At 44.9% G+C, this 19,337-nt stretch overlaps 1 protein-coding gene across 2 annotated transcripts in view; it reads left to right on the forward strand.

Annotated features, from left to right (window-relative positions):
• Window positions 1-19,337, forward strand: part of Ubr2 (ubiquitin protein ligase E3 component n-recognin 2) — an 81,183-nt gene that overhangs the window by 19,316 nt on the left and 42,530 nt on the right. The window contains exons 4-15 of one of the 2 annotated variants that reach the window (XM_021185715.3): window positions 302-415; window positions 2,554-2,684; window positions 4,904-5,042; window positions 5,653-5,715; window positions 8,604-8,724; window positions 9,591-9,698; window positions 10,520-10,608; window positions 11,406-11,504; window positions 15,875-16,038; window positions 16,126-16,225; window positions 17,929-18,057; window positions 18,944-19,127. In XM_021185715.3, the coding sequence (XP_021041374.1) occupies window positions 302-415; window positions 2,554-2,684; window positions 4,904-5,042; window positions 5,653-5,715; window positions 8,604-8,724; window positions 9,591-9,698; window positions 10,520-10,608; window positions 11,406-11,504; window positions 15,875-16,038; window positions 16,126-16,225; window positions 17,929-18,057; window positions 18,944-19,127 (1,441 nt within the window). Of the gene's footprint in view, window positions 1-301; window positions 416-2,553; window positions 2,685-4,903; window positions 5,043-5,652; window positions 5,716-8,603; window positions 8,725-9,590; window positions 9,699-10,519; window positions 10,609-11,405; window positions 11,505-11,574; window positions 11,674-15,874; window positions 16,039-16,125; window positions 16,226-17,928; window positions 18,058-18,943; window positions 19,128-19,337 lie in introns of both variants that reach the window. The other variant, XM_021185716.3, reaches the window with a different exon arrangement.

Below are 19,337 nucleotides of genomic sequence, written 5' to 3' on the forward strand. Positions count from 1 at the left end.
ATGGTATCATTAGCAGAGACAACAGTGCTCCCAAGGGAAGTCCCAGGGAACCTCTGCAGTCTCATTAAGAAAGGCAGTCTCTGAAATATCTGGACTTTTCCCCACTGTAGCAAAGTAGCTCTTTTTCATTTGAAATCACTTACTGACTAGGAAATACTGATGAGCCCCCTTTTATTTGATACTTTTCCCCTCCAAAGCAGAGAAACACTTAAGCAGCTTTCTGTCCTTAGCACTTGGCATTCTTATTTATCATGGATAACCCAGTGAGCGCTTACCAGGTACCATCTTCTTTTTCTTCAAGATGACCACATCGGGAGGAGGGGGCTTCTGTGACTGTGGTGACACAGAGGCGTGGAAAGAGGGACCTTACTGCCAGAAGCACAAGCTCAGCAGCTCTGAAGTCGTGGAGGAGGAGGTAAAGATGCCCCAGAATTGTCACCCGTGCGCGTGCCCGGAGGCCGGAAGCTAATGCTGGCTGTCTTCTTCTGTTGCTTCCACCTTACTTTCTGGGACAGGGTCTGCTAAGCAGCTGATCATTGAGCCCCAGGGAATCCTGTCTCCTCCCTGATGAGGGATTCTGTTCCATAGAGAACCCTGCCTACTGTTCTAGGCCCAGCTTTTATTTCAGATACTAGGGCTAACTTAGATCCTCATGTGTAGCGTGTAATTATTTAAAAAACAACAACAACAACAACCAAACAATCCATGCTATTGCCAGCTAGGCTCTGATGGTCTTGGCCTATTCCCTGCCCAATACTTATCCAGAGACCAAGACCACATGTTTCCCCCTAGCCAACCCTCTCACACAAACACCAGCTCTGCCTCTCGAGCTCCGAGATCGCTCTTTTGACCCCGCGGCCAGCTGCTGCCAAACTGCCCTGCATTCCGACATTTCCGTGGCTAGCTGGGGCACACTCTCGCCAGCCCATGCTCTGCTGCACCTCTCCCCTGGAGCTCAGTCCTTGACCGATCTTCCCGTCCCAGAGCCTGGCCGAATTCCACCCCAGCTATGTTCTTTCCCTCCGGCCCACCTGAGTTGCGGCAAATGGAAAACACCAGACAATCTCAGTTTAGAATCAACAGATAACACAATGCTGGGCATGGAATCTATTGTCCTAAACTCGTCCATTATTCTTTGTTAGAAATCTTCTGGTGGCGCCACCAGATCCAGCAGCCCCCTGTCTACATGTCACCTCCTTTCACTCTGGCCTCACCATCCAAAAAGACCGTTCCTTCCTCCTGTGTCCGTCTTCCTCTCTAGGACCCGGAAGGCCCACCTCCTCCTCCCTCAGCGATTGGCTTCTTGTCGTCTTTATTACCAATCAATTAATTAGGGGAAGATTCTGCTTTACTCATGTCCAAGGCTAGCTAGACTAGCCTTCAGCTTCAGCAAGAGACCCTGCCTCAAAAAAGGTAGAAAGTGATAGAAAAAAGACACCTGACATCAGCTCTGGCCCTCCGTACATGTGTACACATGTGCTTGCATACCCACTTACATACATATGCCACACACACATATGCATACAAAAGAATAAGAGTCAAATAATATGGGTAAAAAGAACAGAATAGTGTTTTGTCATGCAAAAGTGATGTGAAATCTAAACTTTTATTATTCATAAATATTTTTAATAGTCATACTTCATTGTTTTAAAGATATGTGTGTATGTAAATATATATACATATATATCTCACCAGACTGTCTCTGACCCGCCAGCTTCCAAATAATGACACAGAGACTTAGATTTAGATTTGTTTATTTATGAAACGTTCAGATTGAGCGGGCAGTGGTGACACATTCCTTTAATCTCAGCACTTGGGCGGTAGAGGCAGGCGGATTTCTAAGTTCAAGGCCAGCCTGGTCTACAGAGTGAGTTCCAGGACAGCCAAGGCTACACAGAGAAACCCTGTCTCAAAAACCAGGAAAAATAGAAAAAAGAAAAGTTCGGACCGTATATCTCAGACTTTTCCCCAGTTAGCATATATACTTAATTAATCTGTTTATTCTGATTTACGTTCTCCAGTGTAAATTTGATAGCTGATCACCTTTCCTTCTTTTGTAGGGTTATTTTATGTTTTGTCTTTTGTTTGCATTTGTGTATGTGCATCTGCACACATGCATACCAGGCAGTCATGTGTGAAAGTCAGAGCGCCTTGCAGGAGTTGGTTCTCTTTGTCCACCGTGTAGGCCTCAGGGATGGAACTCAGATGCTTAGGCTCAACCAGACCTTTTCTCAGTTCTGCCACTTGCAGCTTCCCACAGCATGCTGGAAAGGTGGTTTGATGTTAGTAGTTAGAGACTCCTGGGCGCCGTTCCAGATTGTTCAGTTACACTTACTGGGCGTTTGAGTGTCTGGGTAGAACGACTCAGCTGATTTAAAATTGAGATCACTGAAAGAAAACATTTTAGGAAGTTTAATTTTGTATATTGTTACTCATACAGGATTAAGTTCATTAAGAAACAGCCCTGTCAGCCTTCTTGTGTTTGGGAGTTGAAGCTGGAAGGCAGAAGAGGGCAGTGTGCGCTAATGGGTTGTGTCTTCTGCTCTCCCTCAGGATCCTCTTGTGCATCTATCAGAAGATGTGATCGCCAGAACGTACAACATTTTTGCTATTATGTTTCGATATGCAGTAGATATACTGACCTGGGAAAAAGAAAGTGAATTGCCTGAAGACTTGGAAGTGGCGTGAGTACTGCCCGTTCCTTAGATGTGGGGCACTAAACTTTAGCATCTTTCCCACAGCAAGGAAAAGATGTGGTCTTTCATTTTAAAAGTATTACTTTTTTTTTTTTTTTTTTTTTCCGAGACAGGGTTTCTCTGTGTAGCCCTGGCTGTCTTGGAACTCACTTTGTAGACCAGGCTGGCCTTGAACTCAGAAATCCGCCTGCCTCTGCCTCCCGAGTGCTGGGATTAAAGGCATGCACCACCACGCCCGGCTTATTACATTTTTTTCATTCATTTATTTGCATATGGGAAGGAGGGAGAATTGACACTGGCATATGAATGGAGGTCAGAGGGAAGCCTACAGGAGGCAGTTCTAGCTACAAGTAGGTCCTGGGGATCGAACTTGGGTTGTCAGACGATGGCAACTGTGCTTCCCTCCTTACTGTCCTAGGACTTTAAAAAAAAATTGGTTAGATTTTTAGCAGAATCTTAAGTTTGGTATTAGAGTTTTGCAGTTTGTATGATTAATTGATGAAGGTTTTCCTAAGTTGATTGGTTTGTAACAGTGTTAAACTATGTAGGACTAGCAAGATGGCTCAGCAGGTAAAGTCCTTGCCAGCAAACCTGACAGCTTGAATTTGGTCCCTAGGAAGAATTCACATGCACCCTCACCTCTCCATCCTTTGTAACCAGGCTGGCTCAGACTGGAGAGATGTGCTTTCCTCCACCTCCCAAGTGCTGGGGTTAAAGGCGCTCCACCGTGCCCACTAATAAAACTGGAAAGGGGTTAGGGCATGAGCTCTTCTATATGTAAGTGAATTTAGGGGGGTTATGAAAGGCTTAAATGCAACTTTAGACATTTTGCTTCTAATTTTAAATTTTATTCAACACTGTGCTATTTTCCTGTACATCCGCCATTTTTATTTAGACGATTGAGGTCATAATCTTGTGATCAGACAGTTGAATTCAGCCACAGCTGTGTTAAAGGACTGGCTGCTTGCCCTGGCTACATGCTCGCCTCACACAGCCTTTTCTTTTCTGAAAAGTCACCCCCTGCTTGTTGGACCTCAGTTCATAGCTGAGGGTGATTGTGGCCTGGAGAGGATGGAGATTGGACACTAGGAGGTCACTAGATTAATTAGACGTCAGTCACCAGAGGTTGACTGCTCTGTTTTTTCAGTGTGTTCTAGATAATTGGGATTGTGGGTAAAGTGTTGAATAGCTTTTTTTTTCTTTCTTTTTTGTTGTTTGTTTTTGTAACAGACTTTCTCTGTGTAAGCCTGACTATCCTAGAACTCACGCTATAGACCAGCCTAGCCCACCTGCCTCTGCCTCTGCATCTACCTCTGCCTCTGCCTCCTGAATCCTGGGATCTGAGGCGCGTGCTACCACCACCACCCAGCAGGGTAAAGTGGTTTTTTTTTGTTTGTTTGTTTTTGTTTTTTTTTAAAGATTTATTTATTTATTATATGTATGTACACTGTAGCTGTCCTCAGACACTCGAGGAGAGGGAGTCAGATTTTGTTAAGGATGGTTGTGAGCCACCATGTGGTTGCTGGGATTTGAACTCCTGACCTTCAGAAGAGCAGTCGGGTGCTCTTATCCACTGAGCCATCTCACCAGCCCAGGGTAAAGTGTTTTTAATAGGACAAGTTGTTGTGCACTATTTTGGAAGTGTTGACAATTACTGTATTCATGAAATTGAGTCTGTCCGTTCAGCTCAGAGATCCCAGTTGAACGCCTGAGAAACAGATGGCTTTCTCCCTTTTGTCCCTCCCTCCCTCCCTCCCTCCCTCCCTCCCTCCCTCCCTCCCTCCCTCTTTCCCTTCATCCCTCCATCTCTCCCTCCCTTTCCTGTGTGTGTGTGGTTGGGCGGGGAGGGGCTCTCTTTGTAGCCCTAGCTGTCCCAGAACTCCCTCTATAGTCCATACTAGCCTTGAACTCACAGATCTGCCTGTCTCTGCTTCCTAAGTGCTGGGATTAAAGGCATGTGCCATCACGGCCCGGCGTCTGGTTTGGTTTGGTTTGACTTTATTTTCATTTAATTGCCCAGGGCTACCAATACAGAGCACTCTGATGGACTTCTTTGGTAATGTTTGCCGCCCGTTACTGTCTGGCTAGCAGCCTGCATCAGCCGAGCCCTCTGGCCTGCACTTAAGCTGGTCTCCTTCCCTCCAGCTCCTCCAGATGACACGCCCACTCTTTCCACTGCATTGATGGCATTGATGTTTTCTCCCCAGAGAGAAGAGTGATACCTACTACTGCATGCTGTTTAATGATGAGGTTCACACCTATGAGCAAGTCATTTATACGCTCCAGAAAGCTGTGAACTGTACACAGAAGGAAGCCATTGGCTTTGCAACTACAGTTGATCGAGATGTAAGTCATATGTCGTAAGAAATACAACATTTTTTGATATGGGGGTCTCTCTGCATAATCCGGGCTGGTCAGAACTTGCTGTGCTGACCATACTGGCCTCGAACTTACAGAGATTTGCATGTTTCTACCTCCCAATGGCTGGGATTGAAGAAATTGAACTTTGTACAGATAAGCTGGCCTAGAAAAAGTAGTTAAAAGTATATATTTCTAGGCTAATTTTTTTTATTTCATTTGAATATTGGCCCAAATATATATTGCTAGAACTAAGAAGTTACCAGGCAGAACATTAAAAAGAATATGCAATTGCCCTAATTCTGTTCAGTGATTAAAAATGCTGGGCTGTGAGAATGGTCATTACAGAAATCGAGAATAACTGACCTGTCGTCAGAGTAAAACACACACACACACACACACACACACACACTGGTAGTTTAAGCATTAAAGAGAGCATTAAAAAACAATTTTAGTTTTTCATTAATGACTAGGATGGATGTTAAAATATTAAGGACTAACTGACTCAGTCTGTTCTGTGCTCAAGCATGTTTCCTGGTCTGCAAGCCAGTCACACTAAGTACAATGCTTTTACAGTTAGTTTTAAATGTCTTTCCAGGGGCGTAGGTCTGTCCGATATGGAGATTTCCAGTACTGTGATCAAGCAAAGACAGTCATTGTGGTAAGTGATTTAGAAACATGTCAGTTGTTTTTTATTACCTTAAGACTTACTCTATGTTCAGCATTTATTAAGACATTTGCCTTCATACATCCAGTATCACGTGAGCTGTATTTCCTGCTCATGTTTCTTGACATCAGTTACTCTAGTTCTTTCAAAGCTCTGTAAGATTGCTAATGGGACAGTGGATACTTAGCAAAGACGTATGTCTCTGTCTTCCCATCTCCTCAGAGAAATCTTACAAGACTCTTTGCACTTGACCCCCAAGCTACCTCCATGGTCCTGACTTTTTGCTTTGTTGTTAATTATTTTTAGGTTTAGTGTGTGTGTGTGTGTGTGTGTGTGTGTGTGTGTTGCCTCCATGTTTGTATCTGTGTCACACGCTGGTACCTGAGGAGATCAGAAGACGACAGTAGATGCTCTGGAGCTGGAATCCTGGGCTACTGTGAACTGTCACATAGGTGCTTGGCACCAAGCTTGGGCCTCTGCAAGAGCAGCAAGTGCTCTCAACTGCGGATTGCTTTTAGTTCTAAGGGCTCTACACGGACTTTTAGGAACTAATCTTGCCTTTATGAACAATATTGAAATCCAAGAAAAACACTTTTGCCATACTATGACAAGGTATATTCAGTATCTAGTAGCATTTAGTATTTTGTTTTTTAAAAGAAAAATCTTCCCCACATTTAGGTTTACTATGTATTTGGCTGTGGGGGGGTCAAGACAGGGTCCCTCTGTGTAGCCCTAGCTGTCCTGGAACTCACTCAGTAGAACAGGTTGGCCTTGAAGTCAGAGGTCCACCTGCCTCTTCCAAGTGCTGAGGTTAGCTTAGGTTTATTATAATTTATTTCATGTAACTGCATTTATGCAACTGTTCTTTTCTAAAAAGAGTTTTATGTGTTGTCCCATGTCTTCAGTATGTAGTAAGAAGTAAGGTGGTGAGCACCTATGGAGAGAGACTTCTGTCTTACTCTCTTCCGCTTGCTTTAGGATTTCTGGTTTTGTTTGTTTTCTTGAGATCGTATTCTCTGGTAGCAGGCAGTGCTTCTTGCATGTAGAGCAGTGCAGAGCAGATTAGCGCAGCCAATGCAGATTCATGAAGTTCCCATATTTCAAACAAAAACTCTAGAGATGTTGCTATGTCCTTGATTTTTGACCTGTATGTAAATGCATGCTAACAGTTGCTCCTCATTTCTCCTTGCATGCCTGCAGATCCTTGGCATTAGTGTTTGTGATCTCTGGTGGTGTTTGCATAAGAGTGGCCAGGTATATTGGTTGATACAGAAGAGTCCAAATATACTTAGTCTTGTGAAAAATTCAGGTGACTCCAGGACAGACATATCTTTGCTAAGACTAGACCTCCAGGAGTCAGAAAAAAAAGGAAATACATTTTTAGCAACATCACATTTCTACCTAACAAAATATTCATACCTAAAGGCAAAAGACAGATGGCAGATTTGGAAAATCCATTTCTAACACAGATGTATGTGATGTGTGCATACACAGAAAGCCATACATGTTAAAAGTAGGTTATGGGGATGGGGTAAAGAGAGAACCCAGACAAGGCATAAAAGGAAGGGAAGTTGTATGTTCACGAAGTGCTGCTGGGCCCAGTAGACATTTCTCTAACAGAGAGACATAGCCAATAAGAGCGTGGAGACACGGAACACACGCTAACTGAGGAGATCAGCTGCCTCACTTTCTGGAATAACTTCTATCCAGAAAAATAGAGTCAACAGGGGGTAGGGAAATTGAAACCCTTTTGGGTGCTGATGGGCACATATAGGGACAGGAGCCACTGCAGAAAGCTATGTGACAATTTCTCTAGAAATTAAAAATAGAATTACCATATGAGCCAGTAGTTTTGCTTCTAGGTATTCAGGTAAAAGAGAAATTTACAGAACCCAGTGCCTGTTGACAGGTGAACAGACAAAATGTAGCACACTTTACAATGGGCTGTGACTCTACATTTAAAGGTGAAGGCCATTGTGCGATGCTACCCTGTGCACAGTGGAATGAGCAAGCCGTGGGTGAATACTTGAATGAGGGACAGAGGAGTAGAGTGATGGTGGCTAGGGGAGTGGGAGGGGCAAGCCCATCATCAGTGGTCATAAGGTCTTAGCTTTCAAAATGAAGCATTCTTGGAGCTAAATCTACGGTAAGATGGCTCAGGGCTTAAGAACACTGGCTGTTCTTGTAGAAGATCCAGATGCAAATCCCAGGACTCACAGGACAGCTAACAACCGTCTGTAACACCAGTCAGCCCAGGGCCTCTGATGCTCTCTTCTGGCCTCCACGGGCCCTGGGTACATGCGGTATGCAGACACCCATACACATGAATTACAAAGTAAAACCTTAAAAGACCAAATTCTCTAGCTGAGTACAGTGGCGCCCACCTTCAATCCCAGCAAGAGGCAGAAGTGGGAGGAGCTCTGAGTTCAGGGGGAGGGTGCATCCTGAAATATGGCTTGTACAGCTGGGTGACCGTGTTCTTAGGAATAGTTGAGATGATGGTAAGTTTTATGTTGTATGGTTATATGTATGTTAGCATGGTTTTTAAAGTTGACACACATCTGGGCAGCGATCTGGACTTTGTAAGTAAATAATGTAAGTCTTTTAAGAAATCTAAGGCAGAAAGCAAGGTTACTTGAGCATTTAAGCTTTTTATGAGTGTCACTCTGGGTTTTCAAATGCATGGCCAGAGGCTATGGTGACTCACAAGGTGGGCTCTCTCACTGTTGTCTCTGAATCTTTAGATTTGTCTAGATCGTAACCTGAATCAGTAAATTAAAAAAAAAAAAAGTGCTTTGTGGTTGTACAAAGAATACTGACGTCTTTCTGCCTCTTAAACAGCTGTTTTAAGTCAGTCTCCTCTCCCCCCTGTTGCCTTTAAGAGGAACACCAGCAGACAGACCAAGCCGCTCAAAGTTCAGGTTATGCACTCCTCCGTGGCTGCTCATCAGAATTTTGGTTTGAAAGCTCTGTCGTGGCTGGGAAGTGTTATTGGATACTCAGGTAGGTTTAATATGTTGAGGCCATATCTAAATACCTTGACAAAAAGAACTATTCTCAGTGACACATCCTGTCGAGCATTTCCTAAGCCAAGCTGCAAAATGCTGCCATAATTAGAGCCCAGTGGTAATGCAATTTAAATAAAATTCATTTAAATAATTTCAATGTTTGGCCTCCTACAGCTTTTGTACAAAACTAATACTTTTGCATCTCTGAAAATGTGTACTTGGAACATACAGTTTGTGTTGGCTTGGGTTTAGATTTATCTTTTCTCGATTGACAAAGAGACAGTTGTAATATACTACAATTATGAACCTCATACCCAAAGTCAAAAAATGCAAGTTGGGTGAATTAGGGCTAGGTAGGCAAGACATTATAATGTTACTATAATGTAGTGGCTTTCAGTTTGATGGGAAATACTTTACGTAGTACTACTAACCCCCATTGATGCACATTATAGCACAGGGGCCATGGGTTCCTCGGTAGCGGTGTTGTGTCATGGCTTCCTTAAACAGGATGGTGTTCGTGGCTAATTTGACTACAGCTGCTTCTGTCAGCAATGCCTAGAGAACAGCGTTCTCTCGGCATTGGGGATTCTTTTTCTTTAACTAAGCTCATTAAAACAGAAGAGACCATTGCCATTCTGACAGACATGAACTCTGACCTCCTAAAACAAGAGATGTTTGTAATTTGAGATTTCTAATTTTTTTCTCCATTTTTATAAAAATAAAATAGCTAGTGTGCTCCTTTCTCATTTTCACCACTACGATATCATGTGGAGCTCCAACAGGAGCCCCTTAAAGTCATCTGCCATTAGCATTTGAATCTTTTGGTTTCTGTTTCATGACTGTTCTTCCTTCTGTTCAAAGATGGCCTTCGCAGGATTTTGTGTCAGGTTGGATTACAAGAAGGTCCAGGTGGCGAAAACTCTTCTCTGGTCGACAGACTGATGCTTAATGATTCCAAATTATGGAAAGGTAACTTGTTTATTGCTTCTAAGGGCTGAGGGATCAATGTTTCTTTTAACTTGAAAATATTGTTAATAAATATGTTTATGCTTTTCAAAATTACAATTGCAAAGCTAGATTCAGTCATAGCAAATACACTCAGCCTTTAGCAAACACACACAGACATTAGCACTCTAACCCTACTTTTGGGAAAACATTTGTAGGGAGGGTGTACCACCTAGAGTAAACAACCTTTACATACAGCCTAGAGATGTACGACCTAGAGCGAGCAGCTTTTACAGGCCGAGAGCCTAGCTGCTGTAGAACTCTCAGTCCTCCCCCTGCCTTCATCTCTGAGTGCTGGGAATACAGGCACGTGCAGCCTTCCCTAACTCTAAATATGATTTTGTGATAAAGCATAAAGGTTATTTACTCTAGATCATAGACCTCCCCTACAGAATTTTCTCCTTCAGAACAAAGGGGAGGAGAATTAACTCTGCATGCATTTTATTTGTAAAAAATGTTGCAGGGTGGGAGAGATGGCTCTGAGGTTGAGAGCACACGGCTCTAGCAGAGGACCCAAGTTCTGTTCCCAACATACACATCAGGTGGCTCACACTGCCTGCCGAGGCCAGTTTCATGATCTCCATCATCTCCTGGACACACCTGCATACATAGACAGACGTAGATAATTAAAGGCAAATCTTTTTTTTTTTTTTTTAGAGGGGGATGAATTACAAACGTTATGTTGTGGACAAAGTGGAGAGAGTTTGCTCTGAGGTCTGAGACACACAATGCTATGACGCTGGGCCCGTGGCCTGTCTCACACGCTGTGCTGTTCTTCCCCGCAGGGGCTAGGAGTGTGTATCACCAGTTGTTCATGAGCAGCCTGCTCATGGACCTCAAGTACAAGAAGCTGTTTGCGCTTCGTTTTGCTAAAGTAAGTAGGGCTTTCCCTCAGTCTTGATGATAAACAAACTGGTTACATAGGGAGTGACTCTAGTATATGAACTCCAAAAATATTAGTGTTCAACATTGAGTTGTCACGCTATCCAGCTGGAATTCTAAGAAACTTCACAGTCTTTTTACCCTTTATTAATAAAGGTGTAGACTCCCTTCCCCATCCACCAAAAAATAAAAATGCGGTGACTGGGACTTGAGGTGACGGAGACACAGCTCCGTGCCATGACGTGCCAGTCTCATCCTACTGTTAGAGTTCTCAGAGGCCGGGTACCTCTGTGGGTCCGGATGGGGATGGTGCATCCTGACGGTTGACAGAGTGGACTCACGGTTGGCCCACAGCTGCTAAGCACTTACTTTATGTAGGTCCCCTAGTAGAAGCTCTTAGCCAAGGAAGCAGGTGATTGTCATGTGGAGAGCTCTTCCTATCAGAACATCTGTGCTTGTGTTCCATTTCCAAATCTATTGATGATGACCTTGATGGGGTCACATGTTTATATGTGTTCCAAGGCAGCGCAAGCCTAGTTTGAGAACAGACAGCATGATGTTGCTGTGTCCCTGTCCCACCGCAGTGTACACTGGCCTCAAGGTGTTAGGAGTTCTGACTCCCTGTTTGGGCTCCAGAAGAGCCTATTGACGCAGCTCTCCGTGGCGAGATCCTCGCGTGTCCATTGTTCTTCAGTGCCCTCCGTTCCGTCTCCAGCACTGACTTTTCAGTACCCTCCCTAACCGTGTGGTCGCTGTGGATTAGAGGTGAATCTCCCCCTTGTTGTTTAGAATTACCGGCAGTTGCAGAGGGATTTTATGGAGGATGATCACGAGCGAGCAGTGTCGGTGACTGCTCTGTCTGTCCAGTTCTTCACCGCACCGACGCTGGTGAGTAGTGTTCGCCTCTCCTCTGTAACTCATAGCCGGCACTCCTTGCCTCTTTTTGCCTTCTTACTAGAACTATGAGCGTTTGCAGAGAGATTATGTGACAGATGACCACGACAGAGAGTTTTCAGTCGCAGACCTCTCGGTTCAGATATTCACAGTTCCTTCACTTGTAAGTACTGAAAGACTAGAGAACACTCTTGGTTTCAGAATGAGAGAGGTAAGACCGGTGTGTGTGTCCCTGGATAGGGGACACTTGTTTTAGGAGGCAGTCAGATGTCAGACAGGGCCAACTTACAAACCTACCTTTGAATGTCAAGGTAATCATGGAGGATGGTCCATTTGAAATCAGTGCTCACTTTCCCATAGGGTTCCCTGGTGGTTTGGGCTGATAACATTCAGCTGGTTGGTTTATCAAATATATTCTTGGCATTCAAACCGGATAATGTGCCAAATGCCACGGTAGATCTTGAAGAATCTTCTCCTCAGCCCTCCCCACCATAAGGAAAGAGCAGCTACAGAAAGCAGCTGAGTCACTGCTTGGTCTGTCTTGTTGCTCAGGCCAACCCTGGCCTGCTCAGGGTGACTGCTGGGCTGAAATGCCATGACTAAAAGCAATATGGGGGTGGGGGTGGGGGAGTTCACACTGTATTCTGTCAGTGAAGGAAGTCAGGACGGGAACTCACACAGGGCAGCAACCTGGAGGCAGGAGCTGATGCAGAGGCCATGCAGGGTGCTGTTACTGCCTTGCTCAGCCTGCTTTCTTATAGAGCCCAGTACCACCAGCCCAGGGTGACACTACCCACACTGGGCTGGGCCCTCCCCCATCAATCACAAATTAAGAAAATGCTTTACAGGCCTGCTGACAGCGCTGTCTAATGGAGGCGTTTTCTCAATTGAGGCTCCCTCCTCTCAGATGACTGTAGCTCGTGTTAAGCTGACATAAACCAGCCACCACACTCCTGAAGCTTCCAAATCAAGGTTTTCACGTGTGGGAACTAAAAATCAGACTTTGTTGAACAAAGTTCTTAGCATTTAGTAGGCATGGTCTCTTAATGTGAAATGGCAAGCAGAACAGAAGTGACCCAGACAAGTAATTGATCCTCCCAGACAGAGGACCTGGATTCAGCTCCCAGTACCACATGGCAGCTGAAACGGCCCTCTGATGTTGCCCCCTGACCTCCACAGGTACTGCATTTGAATGTAGTACAACACCCATGCAGGCTAACACCAGTATACATTAAATTTGGTTTCTTAGAGAGAGGATAAGGGCGATCTAGCCTTTCCCAGAGTTTGGAAGCCTCTCTTAGGAAGATGCCTCATGTGGTGACTGAAGGAAGGCAGATGTGTGCAGAGTCTGCAGTGGGAGGGGCCCTGTGGGGAGCGTGGAGCGCTCGGGGCACCCGGAGAGCTGGAGCACAGAGCAAAGTCTCGAGCTTTGAGAACGGTTTGTATGCACTAGTTTCCTGACAAGTGCATGCGCTACTTAAAAGAAGGAAGAGACAGGTTTTTCATTTGTTTTTGTTAAGGGCTGTTCTACTAATGAGTATCTTTCAGTAATTGCTCATTAATGAATGTTGTTAGAGGCTAAATCAAAGAATTGTGTGTTTATCTTAAGACCATGAGCGGGCACTTGAATCACCGTATTTTGATTTATTGTGTATGTGTGCATGTGTGTGCATGTGTGTGCATGTGTTTCTGCAATACCAGGATCTAACTCAGGACCTCATGCATGCTAAGAAAGCTCATTCCACCATTGGGCTGTAGCTCCAGCCCTGCATTTGTAGAATGATTTTAAAAGAATTAGGCTCTTTATAAGTTAGGGAGTAAATTGGAGAGAAACAAGAACGTGGATCTGGGAACTTAATTAGAAGTGAATGCTGCAAGGCTGGGTGAGCTAGCAAAGGCACTTACTGCTGAGCCTCACCCCAAGCGCGTTGCTGAGACCCACAGAGAGGAAGGAGAAGGAAGGCCTCCTTCCTACAGGATGTCCTCTCACCTTGTCCACACACCGTGCACACACAGAAATTAGTTAATTAACTGATTGATTGAGGAGCAGTCATAGAAGACTAGACACACAGCCCCGGTGTTCACGGGGATGCAGGGAGTTTGTGGGATGCTTCAGTCAGGTTTACGGAGCTGCCTGAGGGACTTGAAGGACGAGAGCTCCTGTGACGGCTGAGACTTGGGATTGAGGGGTGCTTAAGATGGTTCTGAGGTTTCTGACCTGCAAATGACTGAATGTCTGAACAAGTCTTTGATGGAGGTATTTGTTTCCGGTATCTCCCTGTCCTGGCAGACATGTCTAGACCTGGGGTTGTCATGATCCAGGTGCTCAAGTTTAGAATCCTGGTGCTTAAAGAAAATGCCTTAAGAGAGTTGGCCTGGCAAGTGCAGTGTTTCCCCCACACACACCCCTGCCAACCCCAGAGTAGCACTGAGGATGCGGGTGCTTACTGTGCAGCAATGACAACTTGATGGGGCTGGAGCAGAGGAAGGTGGATGAAAATCAGTGAGAGACCAGTCTCAAAAGAATGAGGTGGGGAACAATAGGACAGCTGGCCTCCACATACCAGGACAGACACACACACACACACACACACACACACACACCAGAAAGATGGGAGGTCAAAAGAAGGAAGAAAGGAAACGTGCAGTCAGGGCTCAGCTTTTCAAGACAGGGTTTCTCTGTGTAGCCCTGGCTGTCCTGTAACTCACTTTGTAGACCAGGCTGACCACCTGCCTCTACCTCCTGAATGCTGGGATTAAAGCCCACCTTGGACCCCTGTCTCTCTTTTTTTTTTTTTTAAGATTTATTTATTTTATATATGTGAGTACACTATAACTGTCTTCAGACACACCAGAAGAGGGCATCAGATCTCATTACAGATGGTTGTGAGTCACTATGTGGTTGCTGAGATTTGAACTCAGGACCTTTAGAAAAGCAGTCAGTGGTGCTCTTAACCGCTGAGCCATCTCACCAGCCCCCGATCCCCTGCCTCTTAACTGTACCGCTACACAGACAGAATTTAGCTCTTTGGCCTGTCAGGACAGTGAGCCCAGGAAAGGCAGTTGCAGCATTGCTGGCTTCACTGTGCAGCTTCTATCTGTGTGGTTCTGTCTCTGGGAGCCCTTGTCCTTGCCCAGCAGCCCATGAGTGATTTCAGACGTGACTGTGAGCAAAAGAATACTGACTAGGTTTTGTGAGAAGCCTTGTTAGTGACTCTTAACACATCCTGGACTAACAATGATGAGCACTAGATATTAGCAAAAGTACAAATGTTGTGCATCGGTTGGACCTTTGTCACCTCACCTTCATTTCAGAGCAGTCTAACCAAGACCAGCAACTTAGAGAGCTAGGGACGTGGCTCAGCTGATAAAGTGGTTGATTTGGAAGCATGGGGCCCTAAGTTTGATTCCCAGCACCCACATGACAGAGCCTGCAGCCTGGCCTCTGACACAGGAAGCTGTCCTCTGACCCGCTCATGAATATTCATATACGCTTGGTGATGTTATGAAAACTTTGACTGCCCCCTGCTCCGTGGCTCCACTTGCAGGAAGTTATTCTAAGTATTTTCTGCCACTTTATGTAGTGGATATTTGTGACATCTATTACAGACCCAAAAACAATGCAAATGACAGCAGTGCAAACCTGGTAAATATGATAGGAAAGTAAGCCGGGAGACCAAGAGTGAGCCAGATGGCATGCACTGCTCCGTGTGTGCAAAGGGCAATCCCTAAGTTAGTGTTCATATCAGGTCCAAGCCGAACGGCAGTGATAACGGTGTATTCTCGGTGGGGAAGAGGTAGATGTGGGTACATACGGCCAGACTTAGTATTCACTGCATCCTGAGTCTTGTTACGGACACGCACTGTAGGCAGGGAGGACTAAGCACCAGCTGTGGAACAGTGCAAAAGCCACTCAGCAGTTTGTGCTGCCATGGCAGACCTCGGGCGCGAGAGCACCTTTCATTTCCTAGAGTTCTGTGCACATAGACAGCAAAGCAGACATGTCAAGTGGTGAAATAAATAGAGGAAATGCAGTTTCCTGTGAATTTAGAAAGTCTGACAAACCTGTGCCCCCTGCAGCAAGCACCCATACTTACTGGATAAAGGTGTACACATGCCTCTGTTAAGGAGACGTTACATCATCAGGCCTCCTGCTGGCCTTAGTGGACACTACATACCCAGGCTGCACATACACGCATGTAGGCAAATGCCCATCTACATAAAACATAGATCAGTCTTTAGACGTCTGGTAGTGCACTAATTATCTGAGATGTTCGTGTTGAAAGTCTGAAGTCTGGGTGCTAACTAGTGGTGCCGGCTCTGGGAGGCGATGACCAGACTCTTTCTGATAAACCCTGTTGTAGGCTCGAATGCTCATCACAGAAGAGAACCTGATGACTGTTATCATTAAGGCCTTCATGGACCATTTGAAACACAGAGATGCCCAGGGCAGATTCCAATTTGAACGCTACACTGCCCTCCAAGCCTTCAAGTTCAGGAGAGTCCAGAGCCTGATCTTAGATCTCAAGTGAGTATTCCTTCATTTCCAAACCAATTACAGCTTGTAAACTGCCAGTGCTTTCATGTTCACAGCCACTGCTGTCTGTCTGTGTAGGTATGTATTGATTAGCAAACCAACAGAGTGGTCAGATGAGCTGAGGCAGAAGTTCTTACAAGGCTTCGATGCCTTCTTGGAATTACTGAAGTGCATGCAGGTATGTAGAAGCTAAATGTGTTTCTGTTTGCCTCCTCACACCCCATTTTGTGCACATTTTCAAAAGATCAGTTGGGTGAAGACATTCCTCTGTAGTTGAGGCTTCCAGCAAAAGATGTTTCAGTGGAAGAGTGAGGTGCCTCTGTACAAGTCAGATGGCCTGAGTTCTGACCTCAGTTGTCCTTGCACAAAACACAACAATAGTAAATACATTTTTTTTAAAAGATGTTTTGGTTGGGACTGGAGAGATGGCTCAATAGTTAAAAGCACTGGCCACTACAGAGGACCCAGGTTAGGTTCCTACCATCCATCCACTTGACAGCTCTGAACCATCTGTAACTCCAGTTGCAGGGATTCAGTGCCCTCTTCTGGTCACTTTGGGCACTGCGTGAATGTGGTGCAAGCAGAATACATGAAGGAAAAAGACTTTTAATGCAAATGTAAAAAAATACATTTGGGTTCTCATAAGTGCTGCTGAGAGGTTGCAGGTCCTTTGTGTGGCTGTTTGTTAATGTACATACATGGAAATATACTAATGCTCATTATTTGAGAAACTGTAGTTGTTTTTCTATCATATAGGACCCTGTGCACAGAGAGGAGACAGCGTTCTGCTGCTAAGCTTTGCTCCTGCCAGACTCACACAGCCTCTTGGGTTTTTGTGTTGTAAAGAGGTGTGTGTGTGTGTGTGTGTGTGTGTGTTTGTCTACGTGTGCATTGGTGAATATATGCCATAGCACATGTATGGTGGTCAAGAGACAGCTTATGAGAATCAGCTCTTTCTTTCTACCATGTGGGTCCCAGAGTGACATCGGGCTCTATTACCCACTGACCCATCTCCATGGTCCTTGTTTTATTATTAATGTTTCCATGTTTCCATTTTCTCTTGGTGGGATATGCACATAGTACTATCTAGAACCCTTTTTCTCGTTAGTGTCTTTGTGAAGCATATCTATATGCAAATCAGAATGGAGGAGTAGACACCAATCGGAGTAAGTAGTTCTAACAGAAGCCAGGGCTGTGGCGAGCCTGTGGCCCTATTCTAAGAAGTGATCAAGACTGACCATTCCCTTTTGCAAACTTGGAAGTGTTCTGTATTCTGTTAGAACGTGATTCTTAAACATCAAGATAGTTTAGGTGGTTTCTATTTTTAATTCCCCTTGTTTGTAGTCTGTTTATCCTGGTTCCATTCTGTGGCTCTCGACACTGTGGGCTACATGTGAGTGAGTGTAAAACCTGCCTTCTGATCTAACTGCATATTTCATACTGCATGCGTGACATTGCACAAGCTGTTAAGGGACAGAGGATGGGACTCGGCTGAAACGTGTGCTTGGTTATCTGTGGGCCCTGGGTTCAGCCACCACTGGCACACAAAACCTGTGTAGGAGTGGGGACACATGTCTGTAATGACAGCCCAGAAGAAGCTGAGGTAGCGGGGCCATGTGCTCCAGGCCAGCCATGCTTGCTTAAGGAGACTGTGTCTCAAATATACAACCATACATACATACATACATATTTACATACATTCCCCTGACGCTTCCGGTTTAAAATTTTACCTATTTTGAATAGTCTCTATAATCAATTTATATTTCTTACACATCAATCCTGAGGTTTGTTTTTTTTTTTGTCCTTTTTATTGAATGTCTTGGGTTTGTGTGTGAGGAAAACCCTAGTTGTTCTTCTTACAAACTCTCTGTGCTTTCTAAGGGAATGGACCCGATCACGCGTCAGGTGGGACAGCACATTGAGATGGAGCCAGAGTGGGAAGCAGCCTTCACACTGCAGATGAAGCTGACACACGTCATCTCAATGGTGCAGGACTGGTGTGCTCTGGACGTGAGTTCCTTCCTGTGGGGGCTGCAGAGAAAATGGAGTGAGCAGGCAGAAGCCTGGGGGAGGCGAAAGGTTTGAGGAAGTACTGTAAGCTTAGCTCATAGAGCACACTCAGCAAGAGTTCAAAGGTTAAAACCCTCCCCAGACATGAAGCCTAGAAAAGTGATGGATATGTTTATCCAAGCATAATTTTTTGATTTTGCTACATTTATCCTGGGACTTAAATAATTTGGGCCTTCTTTCATCAAAAAGAGGTCAGAGGTCAGAGAAGCATCCATGAGACTTAAACAATGTATGAAAACCTCCTAGACAGGAAAAAAAGTCAGGCCAACTGCATCATTCTTTGTTATGAGAGGCCTGTGGTTGTTGGGGAGCTCTGAGAAGGCTCTTCAAGGAGACAGAGGAAGGGGAGGCCAGGGCTGCCCGATGCCTGGACCATGGAGGTCATCTCAGTCACAGTCTAGCTCAGGTGGGCCGCAGTTAGTATTTACCTAGCAGTGCCGGGTCCAATTTGTGTTTTAAAAACTACTCTCTGAAGAGATTGGATGGGCGGGACAAGAGTTGGAGGAAGGCGTTTAACAGAGACGTGGTGGAAGTGCCTTTGGGTTACTGGACATCGAGAGAATAGCTAGTTTTGAAAGATTGAAAATAAAAAGTTGTCACTTTGACTAGACTAGACAGCATGGACTGAGGTAAAGGACATTACTGGTAACTTGTAGGTTTCCACAGCTTTATTTATAAGTGATGTCATGCACTGGGGAGAGGACCATGGCATTCTGGGAGGGAGGGCTGAGTTTGGGTTGGGCCAAACTCATATTATTAATTGAGGTACTATGAATGTAGTAGCAACCCAGTCTTTTGTAACTTATGCTCCAAATCTCTTTTTTAGGAAAAAGTGTTAATTGAAGCTTACAAGAAATGCCTGGCTGTGCTGACGCAGTGTCATGGCGGATTTACTGATGGTGAACAGCCAATCACACTCAGTATTTGTGGACACTCGGTGGAAACCATCAGATACTGTGTTTCCCAAGAAAAAGTTAGCATTCACCTCCCAATTTCTCGCTTGCTTGCAGGTAAAGAATCTCCCCTAAAAAAGAACCCTGAACTTCCCCCAAGTGACTGATATTTATGCATACCTACTGTGTACTGGACATTCATTATCCTACCTACTGTGTGCTGGACATTCATTACCCTGGGAGTTCGGCATGTGCTTGCCTATCTGACCATTCTGCTATGATGTAGCGATTACTACACTTGATCCATACCCGGGAGGACTGAGGCAT

Source organism: Mus caroli, unplaced genomic scaffold (assembly GCF_978045245.1).
Source record: "Mus caroli unplaced genomic scaffold, Mus_caroli_1 scaffold_18, whole genome shotgun sequence".
NCBI lineage: Eukaryota > Metazoa > Chordata > Mammalia > Rodentia > Muridae > Mus > Mus caroli.